General features: G+C 41.4%; 1 protein-coding gene across 3 annotated transcripts in view; it reads left to right on the forward strand.

The window, feature by feature from the left end:
* Positions 1-20,528: 20,528 nt before the first annotated feature.
* The window catches only part of Nars2 (asparaginyl-tRNA synthetase 2, mitochondrial), a 99,911-nt gene continuing 94,855 nt past the window's right edge, over positions 20,529-25,584 (forward strand). For 2 of the 3 annotated variants that reach the window (XM_060367591.1, XM_060367593.1), the window contains exons 1-2: positions 20,529-20,934; positions 25,143-25,252. In XM_060367591.1, the coding sequence (XP_060223574.1) occupies positions 20,794-20,934; positions 25,143-25,252 (251 nt within the window). In that variant the 5' untranslated portion in view covers positions 20,529-20,793. Of the gene's footprint in view, positions 20,935-22,489; positions 23,288-25,142; positions 25,253-25,584 lie in introns of those variants that run through there. The other variant, XM_060367592.1, reaches the window with a different exon arrangement.

Below are 25,584 nucleotides of genomic sequence, written 5' to 3' on the forward strand. Positions count from 1 at the left end.
CATTGTATACATCCTCATAACAATTGTACCCATAACTAAGACATAGGGGATGCTTCTTTGACTGAAGAGCAGTCTCAAGAATGTAGGGAAGCCCCATTGTGTCTCTCTCCAGCTTCCTACCCACTGGCCCCTTATACAGTTTGTATGGCTACAAGAAATATCTGTCAGAAAGTCAAAGGGGAGGGGTGGGGGTAGGGAGATGGAGCTTGGCTGGAAACATGGCTGATGAAATAAGAACTCACAATACCTCAAGAGAAAACCATGAATTCGTGAATTCAGGAATCTCTACAAACCTCAGATAAGGTATTAGAATCTGTGCCAAACCACAGAGGCTAAAGACACCTAGATGTGATGACGACCCTAGGGCCAAGGAGACACCTCAAGGGGTAAAGTGCTGGGCATGCAGGCGGGAGGACCCGAGCTCAGTTCCCAGCAACCAAACAGCAGTGACACACATGCCTGAAACTGGGAGGCAGAGGCAGGAGGAGTCCCTAGATGACCTCCAGGTTCAATGACCTTGATAAGATAAGATGAAGATTGATTAAGAAAGACACCAACGTATCCTCTGGCTCCATGTGCTTATGCACATGCCCACATGAGTTCACACTCACACATGTGCACAGATGAAGATGTACGCACACATTCATTAAAGAATGTTTCAGTTTTAGAAAGAATTCGGGGGAAATGTAATGCCTGGCTTACAGGGAAGCAAAGACTCAAATGACTGCCAGGACACCTAACATTTCTGAGGTGCGGAAAGAAAAGAAATGTCGGCTCATAATGCTGAGTGTTGTGAAAAGAGGATAAAATTAAAATCATGGATGAAGCGCGCTACGGGAATTTCTCTTGAGCGCCTGCGCACACAGAGCTGCTCGCAACAGTGTCCAGACAACGGAAATGAGGCCAGAGAGAAACTCCAAACCTCGGGAGGAGAACAACCGAAATGATAATTATTTCACTGAACAAACTAAATTTTTATTTTTTAATTCTTTAAAATGTTTTTTCTTTAAAATATGGAATGCTTCAAGAATTTGCATGTCGTCCTTCCATGGGAGCCAGGCCCAACTTGTCTGCATATTTCCTGTTTCAGTATCTCTGCTACCCTAGAGAAGACTGTTTTTTTTTTTTAAGTTCTTTAAGATATGTTTCATGGTTAAAAGTGGAAGGGTCAGCACTCTGTGAGGAACTCCCAATAAAAGAATAGAAGGAGCTGTGCAGCGTATATGTCCACTGAACTTGAAATAATAAGATAAGATACGGGCAAAACAAGGAGGACATCTGTTTTAAGTCCTAAAGCAATGACTAAAAAGCAAAGACGTGGTAAAAAGCTGATAAACTTTTAAAAGCTCAAAAAAAAAAAAAAAGAAATCAAGAAAAGTAGGAGAAAAATAATACAGTAAAAAAGCCTAAATGTAAATGAAGTCAGTGTTGACTTCAAACATAAACTGGTTTAAGCTCATCAAAATAAAAGGGATGCTAGAAAGCAGGGGAGAAAAACATATGACCCAACTCTATGTTCGGTGAAATAGTCACTTCAAACATAGTGCTATGCATAGGTTAGAAGTGAAATGATGGGAGAAGATACACCATGAAAACAGTAATCAAAAGCAAGCCAGCATGGCTACATGGACATCAAACAAAGCAGACTTCAAAGACAGGGACGAATTATCATGATAAAAGAGTCAACCCACCAAGACGGCATAATGTGCTTAATTGTGCATTCATTGAAAGCAGGCTCAGAATGCACAAGGAAAAACCTGACAGAAATGAAAGAAGATAGAGACAAAACCGCAGTCATAAATGGAGACGTCACCACGAGTGCCTTTGTTAGTCATACACAGAATTAGTGGGCAGAAAATCAGCAAGGTTGTAAAACTACTGTGCCAAACACCAACCCACCAGGTCTGATGGGCCTGCTGCTCTGCCAACCACCAACCAGGCAGACCTGATCTAGTCAGCAGTGGTGCATACTGCGTGTCCTTCCCAGTACAGGTGGGACAGACACCCGAGACACGGGATAAAAGCCCCCAAACCTAATGTAACTGAAGCAGAGCATGGCCTCAGATCATTGAACCTCCCACCCTAAGGAACTGGAGAGGAAGGACAAAAGGGAGCCTGAGGAGAGCAGAAAGGAGATGAGGAAGAAATAAAGTAAACAGACAACAAACAAAGCCCTGAAAACCGATTAAACTGAAACTTGTTTCTTTCAAAATAGGAATAAAATTTGATAAACCAAGAAAGGGAATGAAAAGACATCGTTAAAAGGAATGAAATGGGGAATGTTATTACAGATTCAACAAAAATTACTAGAATTAGGGAACACTATGAACAACTTTATACACACAAGTTCCTCAGCTTCCATGAGACAGACCCATTCCTTGAAAACCACAAACCACCCAAACTCACCCAAGATAAAATAGATCATTTGAATAGTGTTGTAACATTTGAATTGAATCTATAGTTTTAAAAAAGTTTGAGAAGAAGAAATATCCAGGCTTAGATGTTTTCACTAACACATCCTTTTAAACATTTACATTAATAGAAGAAATTAGTTGCTGGATGTCATGGCACATGCCTGTAACTCATGCACTGGGGAAACCGAGGCAGGGGGGTCGCCATTTTAAAACCAGTTTAGGTTATACAGCAAGATTGTCTCACAAAAAGAGAAATACTGTGCCTCGTGGGACATCTTATAACTTCAGTACGTGGGAGTCTAAAACAGGAGGATCACAAGTTTTAGGCCAGCCTGGTCTACATATTTATTTATAAGCCACTTGAGGTACAAAGCGTCTTTTCACTTGAGAGAATTGAAAATCTCTCCCAGACAACAAAAGAGGATGGAATACTTCCTAGCTCACTGTCTAAACCAAAGTTACTTTGAAAGTAAAATAAAACACAGATATTACAAAAAAAGAAAACTATACACCAATATCCCTCATAAGCAGACACATAACAATCCTCAGCAAAATATTAGGAAGCATAATAATGTGGAAAAATAATATACTACAACTGTGAGACGTTTATTCCAGCAATGAGTGTCAGGATCAATATTCACAAATAGTTCAACATTGTCCAGTTCCTTAATAATCTAAAGACAAACCCACATGATCCTATCAACTGACAGAAAGAACCTTTAAGCTATTTATTCAATATTTGTGATTTTTTTTTAAAAAAAGGAGAGGTCGGCCCACCGCCCTCTGCGCAGGCAGGCTGGAGACACTTAGAGATCCGCCTATCACCGCACCGTGTGGCAGAAGCAACCCAGAGGCCCATGGCAAGCCGCGTGGCCTGCTGCAGCGGAAGCCACCACAGTGTGCAAGCATACAGCGCACAGAGAGGAGAGGAAGAGGAGCGGAGCAGTTTGAACGTCATGAAGCGAGGCCCTGGAGACGTGAGGCTGGAGAGGAGTAGCTGGCCCTGCCACCTGAGGCCACGGTGAAGTCCCAGCCCATGCCGCCACTGAGCGCCATGTCTGGGGCCTGTGTCAATGTCCCTGGCTCATGTTTACCACTGAGACCCTGCGGACATCCCCGGACAGTGGGCAGCACAGGAGAGCTGGCCTTGTGGCATGGGTGAGGATGAGCCAGCCCGAAAGCATGAGAGTGGGAGTGCTGCCCTGCTCCTCGCCAGCTGCAGCATTGGGTGAGCTAGCCAGGGCGGTGCTGGAGAGCCGGCCCTGGTGGTGGAGTGCTGGGGAGCTGGTGGGCTGACCAACTCAGCTACCACCCAGGTCCAGATCCAGGGCTCTGGGTTGGCCCACCCCAACATCTACGTTATCCGTGAACCGCTGGAGTGTGTGAAAGGGCCTGTCCTACAGATCCAACTGCAGGATCTCCAGGACACACGGCAACAGCAGGGTGTCTGAGAGAGGTCCCAGTGAGGACAGAGTATTATAAGCCAGAAGCCAGAAGCCAGAGGCCTGGAGCCAGACCAATGACCCATTGCAAGGAAAGGTATGTAGACAAAAAGGGGACACTGTGGGACACATTGTGACGACAAGATTTTTGGTTTGTTTTTTTATTTTTTTATTTTTATTTTCTGGGGGTGGGGGTTTTGCAAGGACAGAAGGTAGATACAAAGGAAGATGAGTGGGATTGGCATGGGTGACATGAAACTCACAAAGGATCAATAAAAAGTTTTTTTTAAGCCCTCTCATCTAATAGAAAAAACAAATGCCTCAAGTTGACAAAAAGACAGTCTAAAAAAGCCTGGCATGGTGGTGCACGCCTGTAATCCCAGCACTCAGTCAGGCAGAGACATGCAGATCTAGGTGAATTTGAGGCCAGCCTGGTCTATATAGTGAGTCCAAAACAGCCAGAGATACATAGAGAAACCCTGTCTCAAAAAACAAACAAACAAAAAACAGAAAAGAAAAAAAAAAGATAGTCTTACAAAAACTCATCAGATAATGTTACAGTTATTGATAAAAGACTGGGTTCCTTCCCTCCCTTTGATCAGATATAAAGATGTCCGCACTTACCATTCCTAATTAACATAGTAACATATATTTCATGTCCCAGCCTGCGTAATAAGGCAGGAAAATGAAATACATAAAAGGAAGTGGTAGGGGAGGGAGGATGGGATTGGGAGAGGATGGGGGAAGGGGCTACAACTGGGACACAAAGTGAATAAACTGTAATTAATAAAAATTAAAAAATGAAGTGGTAGCACTAAGGAGATAGTCAAGAGGATTATAAGCTTAAGACAGGAGGAGCTTGAGGCCAGCCTGAGCTGCACAGTAAGTGGCTCAAAAAGAAAAAATAATATTGGCCCTATGTGCAGACAAAATGATTACCTACATAGAACCTCCCCCAAGGAATCTATTTTTATAACCTTGTAACTGACAAGTGAATTTAGCCAGGGTGCAAGATACAAAGTCAATAGACAAAGTGAATTTTATTTCCACATAATAGTGATTACCTATCGAAAACCCCAAATTGTAAAACCATAGCTTAAAAAAAAATGTAGGTAGAAATTTGATCGAGTATTCACAGTCTCTGTATGTGGAGAACTACAATACACGGTTAAAATAAATTTTAAAAAAAGAAACTGAACAAAGGGAGAGGTATATCAGATTTAAAAGAAATCAGAAAAATTATCAGAGACAAATACTATATTCACCAGACTGGAAGGTTCAAATAATAAAGACACTTCACAGGGTTGCAAGATGCTGGATTAGATCACACAGGAAATACATTGCTATCTCATTAGAGCCTTGAATACGAGGCTGGGGCACAGCTCAATGGTAGAGAATTTGCCTAACACGGGTGAGGCTTTGAGCCACAGCGCAGGGGCATCACCATTGTTGAGATTGAATTTGGAGCTGTATCACCAGAGTGACCTCAGGCATCCATTCTGTGGGGCTGCTCGTTTGAAAATTCATATATGAACTGCAAGAGTAGGGAATAAGGAAATTAACAGCCAACAGTCACCGCTGCAGATCTCTGTCAGCAAGCCCCTGAAGGAGAGAAAGGGGTCTTCCTCGTTTCTGTCCCTGCTAGCTGATGAAGATTTAGTCCATAACAGCTGTCCTGTAGTTACCGTATCTGCCAAAGCCCCTTTATCGGAGCTCTGAGTCATTGGTGGCAAAGGCCTTGTGTAGCATAGCCCTGTCCAGTATCAGCTTAACCCCATGCAAGATTTTTAAGTGCCTGGTATTACAAGAAGGGTAACTTCGGAGCAGTTTACCATGGTTAAACACCCAAGGTAAGCTAGAGAGAAATTAAGTGCTCTCATCACAAACATCACTGCCTGCTGTGGTAGTCATGATTCTTGAAAGAAACAGAGCTAATACAGACTGTGTGTGAGACAAAGAAGGGGAGTGAGTGTATGCTTTCTCTCCTACGTCATTTGCTGTCTGGGCATTTTACCACAGCAACAGGAATAAAACTAGAACCGATCTTATTAAGAAAGGTAAATATTCATGCCTAGTTCTCATATTCCCTTGTCACCGTATTTCCAATGATGTTTCTCCCAAGTCTCTGACCAGTCAACCAGACCATCAGCTACAGCCCACAGCTCTATAAAGATTCCGTGCCTGGTCATGCCAAGAAACACTGAATACCCAGGTGTGCTGTGGAGTTCTAACCAGCAAGGGAATCCTTCTATGGCCACCTTTCCCGACTGTCCCATAAAGAGGGATACACCGCTGTCGCTGTGCTCCTTCAGGTGATGCTTGTGCGCCTTGTCAAAAGACTGTAGGGAACAAACCCTGAGACCACAGGAACAGGCGGGGAGCACGGAGGCATTGTGGCAGCAATGGGAGCTGTGAACATTGGATGACCTCATGTCACTTACTCATCCTTCAGAGTCAACACAAGCCTAGCCATGTGTACACTACTTCCTTTTGCTACTTCTGGATACACCCAGCTTTAGGCTTGATGGTTCAGCTGATGCTCAGTTCATGGTGGGCAGCTCAGGTTGGTTGGTTGTATGTTGGTGCCCCATGGTTAAGCATTTGATCTCTGTGGCCTAGCAGCTAATCACAAATATTTCATACAAATTAAATGATTGTCCACAGAAGACATTAGTGCTTTGCTTCAAAATCCTGAAGAACTTCTAAGTGATTCATTATAGGAATTTGCCAAAGACTCAAAACAGCAACTCCATTGGCCATTGGAATTTCAGGCACTATTGGTATAGTGTGTGATATGGTCCAAATAGCAGAGTAGTCTGGACCCATCACAGAGACATCTCTGAGGTTAGCCTCCATGCAAAGCTAGCAGCAGATTTTCAGGCCGCTTGACATATGGGACAGGCATGAAAATTGATGAATGTTGCTTCCAAAACCCAAAGAAGCCAGTGTGGAAATCCTGTCAGTAGCTCAGATTATCTACTGGAATTGCACTTCAGTAATGGGGAAAATGACCATAGGATAAATCCAAGGACCCATCAGACGCATTTTTGGATGAACCTGGGATAAAACCTCACAATTGCTTGACATCCATAGTCCCTTTTCTTTGAACCACAGTGATGTTTTGGGTCCCTAAGAATTAGGGTCAGTTCAGAGGCATTGTGCTATAGTAGCCAAAGGTTCTGCTTAGTTTCTCTTCCCAGCCTTTTATCTTCTCACTCAGATGAAAGGCTGTGTGTCCTCTGGGGGAAAGCCTGAGGAAATACTAGCCACATGAAACTTCAGTATCTTTCCTTAAGGGAATCCAATATACCCTTGATCCAAAGGGTTCTATAAGAGTTTCAAGTCTGAGACCTGATTGGAAGTCATGAAGTTTTTTTTGTTTTTGTTTTTGTTTTTGTTTTCATGATTCAGATTAAACTTTTTTTCCCCTTGACCTAGAAACTTCTGGTTTATAAAAATCAAGTAGGAGTTTAACGGGACTTTCACAGTCTTCCAGCTAATGCAATCTACATGAGCGAGGCTATTCTAATGGCCCTCCAGCATCCACTCTGGTAAACACCCTTACACTATGTAACACTATGTAACACCCTTACACCGCCTTTGGTGCTTAATGGTATCACTTGGCTCCTGCCAACCCAAAATAAATCTTTCAGTTTAATACAATACAATATTTCTCGAGTGCCTACTGATACAAGGCAAGTTGTGTATATCCGAGTGTAAGCATTAAAAGGTAACCTATCTCCTAAGTGTGCGTCACTGGGGCCAATAAGACACAATAGGCATTTACTCAGAGCTACGTCTCCTTCACCACTAGCCCACCTCCATCCAGAGATCCTCAGCAAATGTTCAGTCTTCCAGATGAGCCCTTCAGTTTGCCTGCATCTTCTCAGGTCCCTGGGACTATTTCTAAGTTTTCCAACAACTCCCTAGACGGCATGCCAGCCAAGCTCCTCACCTTTACATATTTTCTCTTTGTCACCCAGATTCAGAACTGAAACCACAAAACAGCAGCTGCTATTTGCTCTGGGTTCGTAGCTCTGGTTTTCCTCCTGCCTGATGCTTACTTTTCAGAAAAAGAGAGAAAGGAAAGAACTCCAGATTTCTTGAAGCGATCAGACCCCTCTGCCTTCAGAACTCCTTCTATAATGTCAATATTTTAAAACTATCAAACTAAACAGGGTAGATTCTTATGCACGTTTACAGATTAGGATCTTTGCAATATGTTACAGCTAAATGTCAGAACTGAATAATGTCAACATTAATCAGAATGGCCAGCTAAGAATTGAAATCATGTAAGAACTGCTTGAGTCCCTAAAATTCCTGAGGTAATGTCACATTAGCAGATGTCAAAGTTAACAGTGTTAGCTAACTAAACATGTAACTGTCTGCACAGATGGTGGAGGTGAGCTGGCCAGCACTGATATTAATCACACTTTGGACAGTAGACAGACAATCTATAAACACTCCGTTTCACCAGGGAAGAAAACTGATTTTATCTTCTTCCATTGCTATTGAAGCCCTGACCATATTTCTTGATATAAATTTATTGATCAGGTTCCATCTCCACCTTGTACATACTTCTCTGTTTAAAATTCGCTGCCATCTGTTCTAATTACTTGTCTTTCTTTTTTCCAAACCAGCAGGGAAGGTTCTTGAGGGATTTTGCTTTGCTAATATCTGAAGGCCCCAGATGAAATAAGCGAGTTGTTCGGGGTAAAATGGGCTCTGGTTTAAATCAAAGACCGAGAACATATAGTGTCATCCTGAATAAATACTTATATGTATGTTACATATATGTGTATATAACACTATAACACACACCTATACATACACATATAAAAAAAATAGAAGCCAGTAAAGTAAATATAAGATTGAGCATCACAGTGCTAATTTCTAAAGCGGAGACTTTTGTGCCTACATAAAACTGTTGGTTAAGATTGAGTAATAAATTATATTGGATATTTGGCCATAAATAAATATACTATAGACATTATATCATTAAAGTTCTCCAGTTATAAGTGACAAAAATAAGCTCTGGCTAATGAAGAAAAACAGACATAAAAATTAAATATATAATGTGGGTTTGGATCTTACATCAAGGAGAAATTTTATATAAAGGATATTATTGGAAAAACTGGTACAAGTTGAAAAACGGAATGTGTGTTATAAATAGTATTAATTTCTAATTTTCTAAGTTTTTTTCAAGAAAAGTTTTCTCTGTGTGACCCTGTAGACCAGGCAGGCTGGCCTAGAACTCACAGAGTTCCTTCTGCCTCTGCCTTCCCAGTGCTGGGATAAAAGGTATGCACTACCACTGGCTGGCATGAATTTTCTAAATTTATATCTGAGTTGGGGTTATATAAAAGAAAGTCTCAAGGATATAATGGCAATCTGCGTACAATATCTATCCCCCGTTGATCATCAGAGTTGATTCAGCTAAACTGAACAGGAATTCTTTTTCTCTCTCACCACTTCACATATATCCCTTAGACTTCCGCAGCAGAGAAAGAGAAAGGTCAAGAGTGTATGTAAAAGTTGCTTTTCTACTTCTGTAATTAAACACGATGGCCAAGGCAACTTATAGAAGATAGAGTTGATTTGGGCTTGTGGGACATGAATCCACAACGGGGAGTGAGTCATAGTGGTTGGACCTAAAAGCTGAGATCTCGCATCTTAAAACCATAAGCAGTAAACTGAGAACGTGCCTGCCCCTGGTGGCATTTCCCCCAGCAAGACAATACCGCCTCAACCTGCCCAAACAGTACCACCATATCTGAGCTATGAAGGCCATCCTCATTCAAACGACCACAGTGAACAAGTGGCTGTTCTCTCTGCTAGAACCTCCAAACCAGCTCTTAAGTCCTGACTCTGAAGAAATAAACCGTATAGAGTTTGGAAATAAAAAAGCATAATTTCCGAAACTCTCAAATAGATCAGGAGAAACAATTCATCTACACATATATTTTAATAAATATTCTAGTATGCCTTTATACATGTATAAGGACAGAAATCAATAAACAGGAAACTAAAGGGTATGGGAACTTTTTAAAGCATTCTCATAACTCTATATTATCTTTAAATTATGTAACTTTTCAAAAATATTTTAAAAAAGGGTAACTTATAAGAAGAGCCATCAAACTCACAAGATGAACAAACTTGAAAGCTTGATAAATAGTAGGGAGGGATTACTCCATGACTGGAATACAGAATTGGTCAGGATGACTCCTCCTTATTTTCATTATTTCCACATGAATTCTGAGAAAGAGAGAGAGAGAGAGAGAGAGAGAGAGAGAGAGAGAGAGAGAGAAAGGAGAGAAAAGGGAGAGAATCATTGGCTTAGGAGATAGACTGCCATGGGAATTTCCAGAATGGTATATGGCTCATTATTGTCTCTCTCTCAAAGCCTAGAACAATGCCAGATAGAAACATAGTAAGTATTTGAGAGAAAATTTGAATGCATGCTTACAGTGATGGACATAATGGGTAGATAAGTCTTAGTTCCCTCCCCACTGGCCAGCACGATACTGCTAGCCCATAGACAGTTTCTATGACTGATGAAAGTTAAGAGTACTCATTATCTATTTAAATTTTTTCTCTCTCAATTTATTTTAATTATATTTTAAATTAGCAACTGTATACATTAATAACATAATGATTAATATATATTCATGTTCTAGAATGATTAAATCAAGACAATTAACATATTACCTCATATATATCTTTTGAGATGAAAATGTCTCTTAGCAATTTCTAAGAATAAAGTACATTTTTAAAAATTGTTTTACTTTAAGTGTATGGTTGTTGTTTTTTTTTGTTTTTTTTTTTTTTTGCCAGAATATATGTCCACGTACCATGTATGTGCCAGGTTTTGCGGAAATCAGAAGAGAGTGTTGGAGCCCCTAGAACTAGAGTTACAAGATTGTGAGCCACCGAGTGAGTGCTGGGAACACAACCCAGAGCCTCTGAAAGAGCAGCCAGCGCTTTTTGAATGTATACCCAAAGCAGAGTTTTTGAAACATCTGGTAGGTCTACTTTAATTTTTTGTTCTGTACTGCTTTCCAGAACAGCTGTAATAATTTATAATCTCATCCTCAACATGCCAGAGTGTCCTTTTTTTTTTCTATATCCCTAGCAATGCTTGCTATTCTTTGTCTTTCTGGTTAGAACCACTCTAACGGATACAAACTGACAGCTCACGGAGGTTTTAATTTACATTTATTTCCCTGATGTTGAGTGAAGCTGAGCTTTACTTATTCATTTATTTTTTTTATATACGCAATTATTTCTCTGTCTTCTTCAGGAAAATGTCTATTCCAGTTTTACACACACACAAATAAGGTTGTTTCTGAATATTGAATTGAGTATCTTATGTATTTCGGCGTATTAAACATGTGGTTTTCAGTAGTCTATTCTGTGGGTTGGCTGTTTGCTATGCAGAAGTGTTTAACTCGAGAGAAGTCCGATTTCCTGTACATGCCTTTGATTTCTCTCCCCCATTCTCTTTCCACCATGAGCCAGTGTTATGAATGTAGTTCATTCTATGGATCATAGGAGGTGGGAAACTGTGGGAACTAATATTTTGTATGAAGCTGTAAAGAGATAGATTTGCCAGGATCTGAGTTGCCACTGACTGTGTAGGAAATTACGCCAACAGGGCTGGAGAGCTATGCAAGCGTCTGGACCAGGGTTTGGAGCCTCAGGACCTGTATAAACGCCAAATGGGTGTGCTTCTGCTCCTCAGATCTGAGCACGCAGGAGGCACAGTCAAGGTCCCCAGAGCAAGCCGACCAGCTAGACTAGCCAAATCAATGAGTTCTGAGTTCAAGGAAGAGATTCTGCCTCAATATTATAAAGTGAAGAGCAATCAAAGAAGACACCTGATATCAGCCTCTGGCCTCATGTAAATATGCATGAACTATACATATGGTCACATGAACTAATGCAGCTGATGACTATCATTGAAAGATACACAAGGATATGAATAACTGAAGGCAAAGATCACCGCTATCATGTCAGTCACTTTATGTAAAGTGTGTGTGTGTGTGTGTGTGTGTGTGTGTGCGTGTGTGTGCGTGTGCGCGTGGTGTGTGTGGTGTTTTGAGACAGGTTCTCAGTGCATAGTCCATGTTGGCTTAAAACTCATTATGTAGCCCAGATTAGTTTAAAACCCATGATGTAGCTCAGGGTAACCTGGAACTTATGATACTCCTGCTCCAGCGTCACCAGAACTCCAAATTAAGAAGCACTAAAATATTACCAAATGTGCACCGTATTAGTGCCTCTAGGTGTAATTTACAAATATAAATATATACCATATACTTGTGTCATGCATGTTATAAATGAAGTTACAACTGCTTAATTTAGTATATGGAAAGTTAAAATTTTCATTTCCTCGTCTATCAACATACATGATTCTGAATGCAAAAACCTGCAGAGGAGGATAAGTCACTGTTTTGGGGAAGCCACCTTGCCCGTCAGTCTTCCTTGCTACTGTTTGTGAGTTAGTAGAACACAAGGAAATTCTACTAAATAAGTCTTTAAGAAAGCATTCCATTCCCTGAATTCCCGGGCATGACTGGTCATATAGAGAACCAGCTGGCTATTCTGTGCCAATGCACATTTTCACAAGCCTCTTTTGCAGGACACTCAACCAAGCTCACAAAATACTCAATAGGATTTTTCCTTGTTATAAAAAATAAGGATATTGTCTCCTTTTTGTGTTTAAAATCCTCACACAGTTGCCTGTTTGATGTACACCAATGGTGAATTCTGACGGCTTGGATTCTAGGAAGGCAATGCTTCAAAATTCTCTTTCAGAAGCATGAAACTTTCTCAAGTTTAGAATTTGCAGACTTTCTCTTTTAACAGATCCAGAGACATACTTCATTACTCACAATATGTAACTAGGGTTGAGCACATACATAGGAGCAGCGTCCTCCGGAGAGCTGGGGAACTTCCCTGGGGGAAGACCCTAGAATCAACAGCAAAGTCACTCCAAGAGCGGAGAACTGGGGGTGGTCTTCCGAAGCTGCAGACAATGACCGTGAGTGTGATTATAGAATAGTTAAATACCAAAATAAATGGATCAAAAGTCAGCGTCTACAGGGGTGTGGGGGCTCTTGACAAGGATTCTCTCTTGCATGCTTTTCGATCACTTCCCCTCAGCGGGGCTGCCTTACCAGGCCACCGTGGTAAAGGATGTGTCCAGTCCTGCTAGGACTTGATGTGAAGGGATGGGTAGGTGGTGGTGGTGAGGGGGCACCTCTCTTCTGAGGGGGAGGGGGATATGAGGAAGAGGAGAGGAGGGTCAGACCCAGAGGAGAGGACGGAGGGGGTTACGATTGGGATGTAAAGTGAAGAAAGAAAGAAAGAAAGAAAGAAAGAAAGAAAGAAAGAGAAAGAAAGAAAGAAAGAAAGAAAGAAAGAAAGAGAAAGAAAGAAAGAAAGAGAAAGAAAGAAAGAAAGAAAGAAAGAAAGAAAGAAAGAAAGAAAGAAAGAAAGAAAGAAAGAAAGAAAGGAGAAAAAGTCAGTATTTGCAATCATGAACCAAAACTAGATCACTAATAAAGCATTAATCCCTACAACAATATGATCATTTGTAGAATGTACTCTTTCTGAAGCATATCCATTTTGTTCATATTTTGGGCAACCTTGGGGGGGGGGAATTGTCCTTTCTTTTCAATTTCATCCTATCAATGGAAAAACCTGCAAAATGTAGGTGTAATAATAAAAAGACTTCCAAGACACGATGGGGTGCTCATTATGAAGCTGTGTATTCAGTAAGACACATTTTCAAAAGCTATTCACAACCTTTGAAGTTCTGTACAATTCAAAAGAAAATACGAACACAGAGGGACCGGCTCAGAGTTTGTTATCTGCTATATTCAATTTTATTTTTCTGAATTATATTACTTTCTGGTTTGAAGTTTTAGAAGTTAATCATGCACAGAAATATTTGCAAACAGCCAGAACCAGCTTTGAACGATGCACAGCAACATCTCAGGCTTTGCAGATTGTTCCGGGAAGATCATCATATAGATGATGATCTTAGCCATGAGCATTAGCCATAAAACAAGAAAACAGGCACTTCAATTTTACAAATCCACTTTCAAAAGAACACAGGTGAAACAACAAAAGATGTTGGTCTTAAGTTATCAGAAAAAAATATAAAGTTTCTTAATAATGTTCCTTAAGAACTGAGTATTATTTCCAAAGCAAGGGATAAGATGCAGACAAAGGTTTGCTATCCCTCAGCTCTTTCTTCATGACATGCCATTATAAGGCAACCCACAGAGTTGTTGAAGATAGTTGCTATAATGGAGGAGAGCTCATATATCCAAAGACACACCTTGGACTTTGTATAGAGTTAATAAGAAAATTAGTAAGAAAAAATAAGATCACTCAAATAGAAAAGGGGCAAAAATACTCAGTTCGTCCAAGAGCATTCAATAAAGACACACAGTGAAAAGGTGCTCAGTGGGAATAAAGATTGGGGAAATGCAAATTTAAACTGCCAGAAAGAAATAACTACTAGGTGCACGTCTATCTTTTCCAGCACAGATGCATCATCGAAAAGCCTGAGAGAAGCTAGAGAGCGATTCAGTGGCTGAGAGCACTCGCTGCTCTTTCCAAGGACTGGGGTCTAGTTTCTACCACCATATCATATGGCTAGCTCACAGCCACCTTTAACTCCAATTTTAGGGAATCTGACATCATTGGTCTCTCTAAACACTGCACACACATTTTGTAGACAAGCAGGCGTACACACATGTAGGCAACTTATTTTGAAGTCTGAGAAGGGGGTTGGGAATGTATCTGTGTGGTAGAGCATTTACCTAACGTGTGCAGAGAGCCCTCGGTACCACTGCAAGCCTGGCCCTTGTAACACAAAGTCTGGAAGGTGATACTTTGAAAAAGCAGTTTTCATCACAGTCAAAGATACAGAATCCTATAACATAATAATTTAACTCTTAGCTGTTATTCTCAAGTTAAGTGATACATATTTATAATGAGTTATATGTAAAAGCATTTGTAACACTGTTACTCTTAAGAGCTCTGAAGTGGAAACAAACTAGATGTCCATTAACATAATGGATTTAAAAATGTTGTTATTGCTGTGGCTTCAGGGTGGGCTGTCCCTCAAGGGTTCATGCGTTGATTACCGGTATGCAGTGGCATTAAAGGATAGCGAAGCATTTAAGAAATGGATCCTAGTGGAAAGTGATTAGGTGATTAAGGGCATTACTTTGAGAAGGGATTAACTCTGGTTTAATGGAGTAAGTTCACTCTTTAAAGCACCATATTCGTTTCTGGTTTGAAGCTTAAGGTTAATCATGCATAAAAACACTTACAAATAGCCAGAATCAGCTTCAAACAATGTATATTGAAATTTCAAGCTTTAAGTTTCTTCCTTGAAGCTCATTGGATAAACTGGAATTGATAATGCAGTACCAACAGCAAAAAACAACCACGGGCCTTGAACCCTCCTGAGAATCCCTAACACGCCATGCAATCTCTTTTCCTCACACATTCCCCCAGAGATGCCACCCACCGAGTTGTGACATAATCAAGGGGATCTTACCCGAGTTCAAACAGATGGAGCTGCTCAACCTTGGACTTCCAGCCCCATGACTGTGAGATAAATTTACATATGTGTATGCTGTATGCATACGTGTGTATGTATGTTCACATGTGCACATGTACATATGTAGGTCCAGGATTGACAGAGGTCATTCCCCACCTTACATATTGAGGCAGGGCTCTCACTTGAAACCAGAGCTTTCTCCCTCGGCTAGTCTACATAGCCAGCTTGCTCCGGGGATTCCTCATCTCTGCCTCCCAGGGCACTGGGATTACAGGCTGGCTGCCACACCTAACAGCTTTTACATGGGTCCTGGGGATTCAAGCTTTGGTCCTCATACTTGTATAGCAAGTACCCTACCTCCTGAGCCATCTTCCCAGCCCATACTGTGATTTTTAATTGGGTAAATGAAATGGCTACCAAGTGACTAACAGACAGATGGTGTATATAACAGATGGGTATGCAGAACAAAAAGACATCCTGTGTGCGAGGGAGCAGACCAGGTGAGAGTTCATGACATTCCTCAGAATGATATCCCCTTTAAAACCTTTAAATTGTTTCTGTAATTTTCTGGTTAACATTATGGACTGTGGTTGACCAGGGGTCAGCCGGGAATTATAGAGAGTGAAACTGAAGATGAATGGAGGGAACTACTGTATAGCTAGAAGCAATGATATAGCTGGATCTCGTGAAAATAATGTGCAAATAAGTCACACACAGAGTAATATATTCTGCAAGACTCTATTTGCATGAGTTCAAATATAGGTAAAATGAAATTATAATGTTTAGGCTACATAGTTAGCTTGTTAAACTATAAAGAAAATTACAACCAAAAAAGGTTCCATAATTAGCAGCCCCTGTGGGAGGGGAAGCTCGGACCGAAAAGGTGAAATAGCTAGAACACTGCTTGGCAATGCTCTTTACCGTGACCCACATAGTATTTACACAAGCTCCATTTTATAAACACTCCTTAGCTGTACATTTATGTTTTATGCATTTTCTGTTACTCATGGAACAACAAAAGCATTTTGAACCTCCTTTTGACCTCAGCAGTGAAAACTCAGCAATTATTTTACAATTTACCCCCAAATAATAAGGCATTAAAAATTGGTATGCTTCACACACTGACCTATTTGCAGCGGATGTTATAATTCACATTCAACTTCAATTTTAGAAAATGCAAGCATATGCCAATGAGTCAGCTAGTTAATAAGTATGTGGAATTAACTGAACAAAGTCAGAATTAGTAGCAATCTGCCTATTCCGGTTATGTTTAATCACTCCTAAGTTTAAAAGGTGATTTTTAAAAATCTTGAGCAGTCAGGGTTTCCTTATCTGCAACATTATGTGTGACAATGCATTAAGATAACTATGTCCCTCTGGGTATGTGGCATATGCCTTTAGTCCCAGCACTCGGGAGGCAGAGGAAGGTGGATCTCTGAGTTTGAGGCCAGCCTGGTCTACAGAACAAGTTCCACGAGTAAGCTTTTGCTGAACCTCCCAGCCATAGCTAATAACCCACAGAGGTCACTTAGGACTGCTCTCCTACTGTGAACTCAGTCTGTTTATTTAATGCCTCTAAGAGAAAAATATAACAACCAACCTTACTTGCCGTATATTTCCCATGTTACCAGCTTTATAGCCTAAGTTAATACAGAGCTGTAATCTTCAGTTATGTGCTCTTCTGTGTCCCTTACCCATGAGTAATGCCATAATAGTCATTTGCTGAAAAAAAGCATAAAGGATGAAATTGACCTTCTAGAATGAGCATCCACCATAAATGTTGGACACAACATAAAGATCTTGCTTGATAAACAATGACATTTGAAATACTGTTTGTTATCTGTGTCAGTTGGAGTCAGTGATTTAATTCCTTGTAAAACCCTGTTGAAAAATTTTTGTAAAGTATCCCTCATTCCTTCTCCATGTGATACTTTTGTTTTTCAGTAAATACAGGGCAAAGCCTTTTGTTAGAGACACAGACAGACAGCTTCATTAGACAGACTTCAGAAAGGCACAGAGTCAAACCCATACAACGGCCAGTCAGGAGCCACAGAAGACAGGGAGAGAGAGAGAAGTAGGGGATTCAAATCTTGGTTTAATTACACCAGGCAGCAATGCCTCAAATGCCTCAAATGCCTCAAATGCCTCAATGCAACTCTGACACACTGTTGATGACTCTGAATTTATAATTAATTCATTCAAACTGAACATGTGCATGTCACATCCACCCCAGATAGGGCACTATAAACCAAGCAAAGAGTCCGCCCAAATCTAGCGTGGAGACGGAGTGAGACTACCTGCTCCACACTAACACCCACCCTCTTTCATCTCCAGTCCTACATGAGTATTGAAAGTTCAAACGACTTCCTCCCAGTTCCATCTTGGGTCACACAGACAAGACTTAAGCCAGGACTCCTGGTATCCAGACTACTACGCTACTGAAAATAAAAAGGAGTTACATTGAAATAGAATTTTGATGAACAGGAAGAAGAGAACCAAAGTATAAACTTCTGAAACATCAATGCTGTCTTAGAAAGTATAATTATAGAAACTGTCACTGAAGGTAAATGGGAACTTCCATAGTTTGTCAGAGGGCATATAAATAGGATCATCACCTTAGAAAACAAATTGCCAAGGCCTTGTGAAGTTCAAGATGAATATGCTTTAGGTTAGAACACTTAGACAATCTTTTAAATGTGTCCAGTATATTACTGCTGTATTTTTTTAAAATCAGAATTATATCTAGTTTCACGAGACCTGAGCCTTCTTAATGTGGATTATTCTTCTTAAAAAAAAGAATACATTACAAACATAAGTAATTGCCTTTTTAGAACACAAGGGAGAATTGTCAGAAGCTTCTGGTTTAAATTAGCTAACACGTTTAGAACCTTATTAAAACCTTCCCAGGGGTGCTGTAGAGATGACTCAGTTATAAACAGCACTGGATGCTCTTTCAGGGGACCTGGGTTCAAGTCCCAGCATCCAAATACGTTCTCTGGCCTCTGTGGGCACCAGGCACACATTTGGTGCACAGATCTACATGCAGACAAAACACCTATACATGTAAAAAAAAACATATATATGTATATATATATATATATATATATATATATATATAGCTTAAAAACAAAAACTTTACAGAGCTCAGGAATAATGCTGACACAATTCCCTTTATAAATACAAAATATGGGAGGGAAACAACATGGACATTTCATTTCTGTTTCTTATTCCACTGTAGTGAACTTGGTGGATCAGAGAAAATCTGGTAGACAAGTCTTTTTCATGCTGTAGGGGGAACAATTCATGGGTGTTTAATCACTAGAGTAACACAATGAATGAGAGCATGGACTGCAACAGGACTGGTAACTCGGTATATATGGCAAAGCTCTCTATGCTTCATTTCTTCTGACCTCGGGGAGGGCAAGAGCTATTGAGATGATGGAGCTAATGCATGGAGCGTTCTTGGCATGTAGCCGTCATTCCGTAACACTCTGCCCGTCGATGTGGCTGACAGGGTATCATATTCATGTTAGAAATGCCATTCTTGCCCTACCTGGAAGGTGATGACTCTAAAGACAAATGCCAAATCCAAATGGTGAAAATAAATCAGAAGATGATATGATTTGATACAGTAGAAGATAAAAGGGAGCAGTTGGACCTTGGCACAGGCATGCAGGCAATGGTGAGCTTTCACTGACAGTTTAGATGAACCATTGTTAATTTCCCCCTTCATCCACTGGGTTCCCTTTTCCTTCAGTTACTGAATAACGGTCCTCGCTTAGAGTTTTCTAACTAACCCTTTGGCTTAAGTAGAGGACAACAGTCTCCCTGAGGCAGTCTCCCTGAGATTCTTGCTGTGCTAGATTTTATAGTTCTTAAAATCTAGTATAGCGAAGAGGAGGAAGAAGACTAAGACACAAAGTTAACCTGAAGAGAAAGTGAGCTTGCTAGTTGCTGGTTTCACTTGTGTGTGTGTGTGTGTGTGTGTGTGTGTGTGTGTGGAGGGGCCGATATCTGTGTAGCCTTAGCTGTCCTGAATTCGCTTTATAGACCAAGCTGCCCTCAAACTCACAGCGATCCTCCTGCCTCTGCCCCCACCCCCACTGGAGTGCTGGGATCACAGGCACGCACCCACTGAGCGCAGCTAGGTCTGTCTAGAGAAGAGTTTTACAATTCTTTTTTTTTTTTTTCCTCCCAGAAACTTCTCCTGTCCTCTTCTTACAGGAAATTTTCTGACATTCTCATCTGGCAAAATTCTAACCTTCCTCAAAACTCAGCCTAATTATCTCTCTGGGCTGCCACCCCACTTATTACATATATATATATATATATATATATATATATATATCAATGTGCACTCTTGCTGTAATGAGCGCTGTCTCTCTCTTTCTCATTCTCCCATCATCATTTTTAGATCATAAAGCATAGAGCCAGAGGTTCTGGGTTTCAATCTGACACTTGTATTAAGCTGGCCATCCTGTTCCTGTTGTCTGTAAAATGGGCGTAACAGCAGTGTCAACTTTAGTCTTCACCTTGACCTTTTCTTATGTAACTAGATAAAAAGCATGATCAAGCGTTTCATTGAGCCATGAATTTTTATTGTGTGTGAAAACTTAAAATGTACATGAAAAGGTCATTGTTTTCTGGTCAAACGCAGGTGAAAGACAAGAAAAACTTGAAGATTCTGGCAGGCTCTGCTTCAGTCTCTCCTTTTTTAAAGCAGTGGTGTGTTTGGGTATCTGATACCTCGCAGTTGGGACTTCAGCAGGTCTTAGGTCTTGAGTCTGACTTCCTGCTGCTCAGAACTCCTCACCACACCTAGTACTGCACGGACACTTGCCGTCTGCATCTGTCAGTTCTGCCCCTCAGCGTTCCTCAGTCTCCCAGGCAGCTTTATAAAGAAACCCTTAGATGATCCCCAAGGTAGCTTCCTACCCTCTTCTGAGAAACTACCCAAAGCCTTGCGCCTTAGCCCCGCCCACCTCAGCTCCATCCACCCGCCCCTCGGCCCGCCCCGCAAGCGCTGGAACGCAATCACGCATGCTCAGCCCCAGACCCCGCCTAGCGTAATGACGTAGAGCGCGCACGGGGTGACGAAGCCCAGTTGCGGCGTGCTTTAGCTCTAGGTGTGTTCCCGGAGCACCCGCGCTTTGCCTAGCGCACTGTGCTTGCTCGGTTAGCGTTGGTCCTGCCGTACTTTCGGGCGCGGTGCGGTGAGGAGAGGTCCCGAAGGAACGGCTCAGGGCGCGGAAGGAAGAGCGACGCGTGCCTGGCGCGGCGGCTGAAGAGGTCTGCCCCGGCGCACTGCGAGCCGGTCCCCGGGCAGCCCCGCCGAGCACCGGCCGGCCACGCCATGCTCGGGGCCCGGCGGCTGCTGGGCGCCCTGCGCCTCTGCTCCTCCGTTTCCTGCCCCAGGCCCCGCGCGTCTGCCAGACTGCGCGTGCGGGACGCCCTTGGGGTCCAGGACGCGAGTGGGCAGTGCGTAACGGTGCAGGTGGGTGTGTGGAAAGGCTGCCGCCCGAGCTTGCTTGGCCCAGCCGCGTCTACTTTTACTCCGCGCCGGCCTGGTGGCCCGAACGTGCGCAGAGCAGAGCAAAGTTGCTCTTTGCTTTTTTTTTTTTTTTTTTGCTCTTTGCCGTTCTGTTGCTTTTTGCAAATCGTTCTGACGATTAGGAGTGCGGCAGCTGAGATTTTCACGACGCCGAGGCGTTCCCTGGAAACACGTCAACCGTGCAGAAAAGTTTAAGCGAACACGCCCCTTTTCTACTTTTTTTTGTATTTCCCTAGTTCCTTGGGAGCAGAAATCCTGTCTTCCCATTTCCCTGTTCACCTGGCTGGCAGGAAATAGTGTCCCAAGTGTGTCCAACGTTTTGACATTGCAACAATATCATGTCAGCTACCAGGTTCATACTTGAGCCATCAAATTACAAAACACCCCCCTCCTCCCCCATTTTCAGAGTCTCAAAGTTTACCGTTTTGTGTTTGACTCCGTTCATAGCTCTTCAGTCGCAGCTTCATGTGACCCACAGACACCCATTGGGCACACAGGAACCCATGCTTTTCAGCTTTAGCTCCCTTGGTTCCTAATCTGAGGCTTCCGTGTAATTAATAAACCAGGAGGAAAAATGGAATGTTGTACCTTGACAAGCTCAGGGCTGCAGTTGCCTTGGCTTAATTCGCTGGCCCTAAGTAGCTTGTTAATTATGGACATGTCACGACAGTGCCCCAGGCCTCTGTTTCTCTTATGAAAATGAAGATAATATTCTCCATTTCAGAGGGTTCTGAAAGTTAAAGGGTTCATGGGTACTTAGAACAAAGACTCTGGGTCCTTGTTAACTGCTGTTATTTTTCTTCGTAGTATTTGCAGCAGCTTTGAATAGATCCTCAAGGGACAGACTAAGCCCGGTGGTTGGCTATTTCTCCTTGAATTGCTGAAACGCACTGATTGGCCTCTTGTATATTCTTGATGTCTAGCAATATGACCAAGCTGCTCTCCCTTGCATTTCTTTCTTTCTTTTTTTTTTTTTTTTTGGTTTTATACTTGTTCCATGATCCAGATCAAAGTTATGAAAACCATTTAACTGTAAGCTGTTGATTAATTTGACATGCATTTTCGATAGCTTTTGTGTGATGATCAAAAAAGAAGATCCAAAGATTGAACCTACTGCCCAAGTAGCAGGCTTGCTTTCACTTTCGTTCTTAGCAGGATAATATGGAAACTGCTAGCCACGTGGGGCTCGGAGCACTTGAAAAGTGTTCCAACTGCACAGAGATGTGTTATAAGTGTTTACATAATAAACTTGAAGAGTAAAGAAACATAAAAATATTTGAATATATTTTGTATGTTGATTACATATAAATGATTTTGGAGTATAATTGGTTGAATAACATGTTATTTGTTACCTGTTTTTATTTAAAGATTTATTTTGTATTTATGTATATATGTCTGCCTCAGTTTATGCTGTGCACGTAGGAGTTCCTAGGGAGAGACACAGAGATCCCCTGGAGCCGGAGGTGTGCGCAGCAATTGTGCGCTTCCTCAGATGGGCCCCCTGCAAGAGCAGCAAATGCTCCTAACCCTGGAGCCAGTTCTCTGGCCCTCAGTTCTTTTAATCATGTGACTCACATTAGATTTCTGTTAGTCCTAGTTTACAGCAATGTGATGTGTAAAGAAAGAGCTGGGAGAAAACAAGAGAGGGAGTTCCTGAACTGAGTGGCGGTCAGGAAGAAGTCACCTGCCAATCAGGCTGTCCTAGAGGGTGGTATCCCCAGGCAGGGCAGCTGATGGAGTGGAAATAGCAGCAGGATGTGTTCCCAGGCAGCAGATGGGAGGAAAACAGCATCGCAAAAAAGCTTGTTGATACTTCAGAATAAGGAGCTTCAGAATAATAACTGTATTTGAATTCCAAGTGATAATTATGACCTGTATTATCTCTTTAAAAATTTCCAAGTGTTCATTTCACGAATTATAATAACCACTTTATTTAGCTCTTATAAGGATTAAATAGCATAATACTTAGAACTTAGGACAGGAGCACATTAAAGGTGCTTTATGTTAACTTTCTTAACAAGTAAAAATAAGAGGATGGCACTTTGGAAGTTACTGTTGACCGAGGATGAGTAAATGTGGTGCCTTTAGGGGCTGCGCTGAGACGAGGTACCTCGTATGTGAGGCTGAAATAGTTTACACTTCACGCTTCATAGCATTTTCTAGCCACCTAGACTTCCGTTCCTCTGCACTGCGACCTTCGTTTAACCTTCTGGAGCCACTCTTTACTTATCTGTGAAAGAAGGATGATAATCATTCAGACTTTTATGACAACGAAATTAGACAGTACATGAAAAAGGTAAACTTGTTTTTAACATAATGCATGTTCAATAGGTAATAGATACTCTTTCACTTAAAATGTGCGCATTGGAGAGATGGCTCAGCAGTTATGAGCACTTGCTGCCCTTCTAGAGAAGCAGAGTTTTCTTCCAGAGATGCTGAGTCCATTGGCAGAACCTAAATCAGGAGGCTCTCAGCTACCATTAAGTCCACCTCCAGGGAATCCAATGCTGTCTTCTGGCTGCTGTGGGAACTTGCTCTCATGTCATATATACACACACACATAAGTAAAAACAAATCTTAAAAAGAAAAGCCAGCAGTGATGACACGCACCTTCAGTCCCAGTGCTTGGCAGGCACTGAGTTCCAGGCTGGACCTTGCTTCAAACAGCAACAAAAACATTGGGTCACCATCTGTGAACTAGTAATAAACTTAAAAACAAGTAAGCGTTCTTCTTTCCCTTAAAGTGTTCTGGGCATACCTGTAAAAGTGTCTGTAGGTTTTTGTTGCGAGACACTGGTAATAATAGTGTTTTGTTTTGTTTTGTTTTTTTGTATGTCTAGCCTCATCTCTTGCTTTCCACAAGCCTGATTAGTAGGGACTGTACATCTGTATCCATTTCTTGATATTTAGGGGATACTTCACAATGTAGCTTTGAGTGTCTTTGAAAACATTGTTTTCTGTTAACCCCTATGCTGGTTAGATTCAAGTTGGGGATGTAGGCTAGTTGTTGTCTTGAAAACTTATTTATACTTGCACCTGCCATTTAAGTTAAGACTGTCTTTAAAATTTATGCATTGCTGTGCGTTCATAATGAGACTTTTATCATGTAGTTTTATTTGTTTGGTGTTAAAGTTTCTGTCCCTGCTGCAGAGCAGATGATGCCTAGTCTTTGCTAAAGCAAGAGATCACATTTTGAAAATGGTCAAGAGGCTGTTTTTGACAAAATATTTCCAAAATTTTAGCTTATTGGTTAACATACAAATCTCTGGACCTGGAGAGATGGCTCAGTGGCTAAGAGAACTTAGTACTGTTTGAGAGGACAAGAGTTTGAGTCCCAGTAATCACATCAGGCAGCTCAGTTCTGAGACACAAAATCTCCTGGCACCCTGTACTCATAGCACATACAGACAGACATATACCTTTTTTAAATCTAGTAAAAAGCTCACAAAAATTAAAAAAAGAAATAGGTTTCTTTGTGACATTTTCATATCATATGTTCATGTCATTATAGATTTTTTTTTTTTTTTTTGAGACACAGACTGGCTACATAGTCGCAGTTGGTCTCAACTTGGGATCTTCCCGCCTTCCCTTCCCAAGTGCTGGGCTCATAGGTGTGTGCCACTGTACTTAACTTCATGAGACTGGTTTGGTTTTCTGTTTTCAAAGAATGTTTTTGTATAATATTTTGTAAATGAAACAAAATCTCATACAATATTTCTAGTCTCTTTGGGATTTGACATAGGAGAAAGACACCAACTTGTAAACTTTTTTATTTATTATTATTACCTTTTTTTTTTTTTGTAACTGAGGAGAGAGGAATAGCTTTGAAAAGCCAATATTAAGGCTGTTCTTTATGCTAATTAGGCTCATGAACTTAATGTGACATGTTTGGCATCCATTTAAAATGCTGAGCTTTATTAACAAAACAAGGTGGACCATTAAATACACATGTCACTGTGATAAGAGTCCTGTAGAATAGTGTGTACACACAGGTAAGCCCAAAACAGTTCATGTGACTAACATATGCTCAGGCAAGATTCTGACCCATTTCTTTCTTTCGAATGAGTAATGAAAATGTAACCTTTCGAATGAGTAATGAAAATGTGAAGTGCTTGGTTTTTAAGCTAACATTTAAAAACACTTCTTTTCAGGGATGGATCCGTTCAGTCAGATCCCAGAAGGACGTGTTGTTCCTGCATGTAAATGACGGATCCTCTTTGGAAAGCCTTCAGATTGTTGCTGATTCAAGCTTTGACAGTAGGCGAGTTTTCACTTTTCTAATTAAGTGTTTTCTTTGTCACCTGAATGATCTTTCTAACCATGTCTGTGAAAAGTAGCTTACAAAAAATCGAGATACTTGGAATCAAGAGCCTTCAAGCTCTAGCATCTTCACGTGCTGGTATCCTCTGCCCGTGTCTTGCCCTACTCTTCTTCAAACTACTTAACCCTCCCCTCACCTGTTGTCTCCTAGACCTTGCAAATGTTGGTCCCTCTGCCTGATGCGATCCCATTTGTGGTTCGAACATTGACGTCATCTGATGTCTGTGTCCTGTGACTGTCGCAGGTGCTTCTGTGTTCCTGTAGTATCCTCTG

The sequence above is a fragment of the Meriones unguiculatus genome, chromosome 14 (assembly GCF_030254825.1).
Source record: "Meriones unguiculatus strain TT.TT164.6M chromosome 14, Bangor_MerUng_6.1, whole genome shotgun sequence".
In the NCBI taxonomy this organism is placed as follows: Eukaryota; Metazoa; Chordata; class Mammalia; order Rodentia; family Muridae; genus Meriones; species Meriones unguiculatus.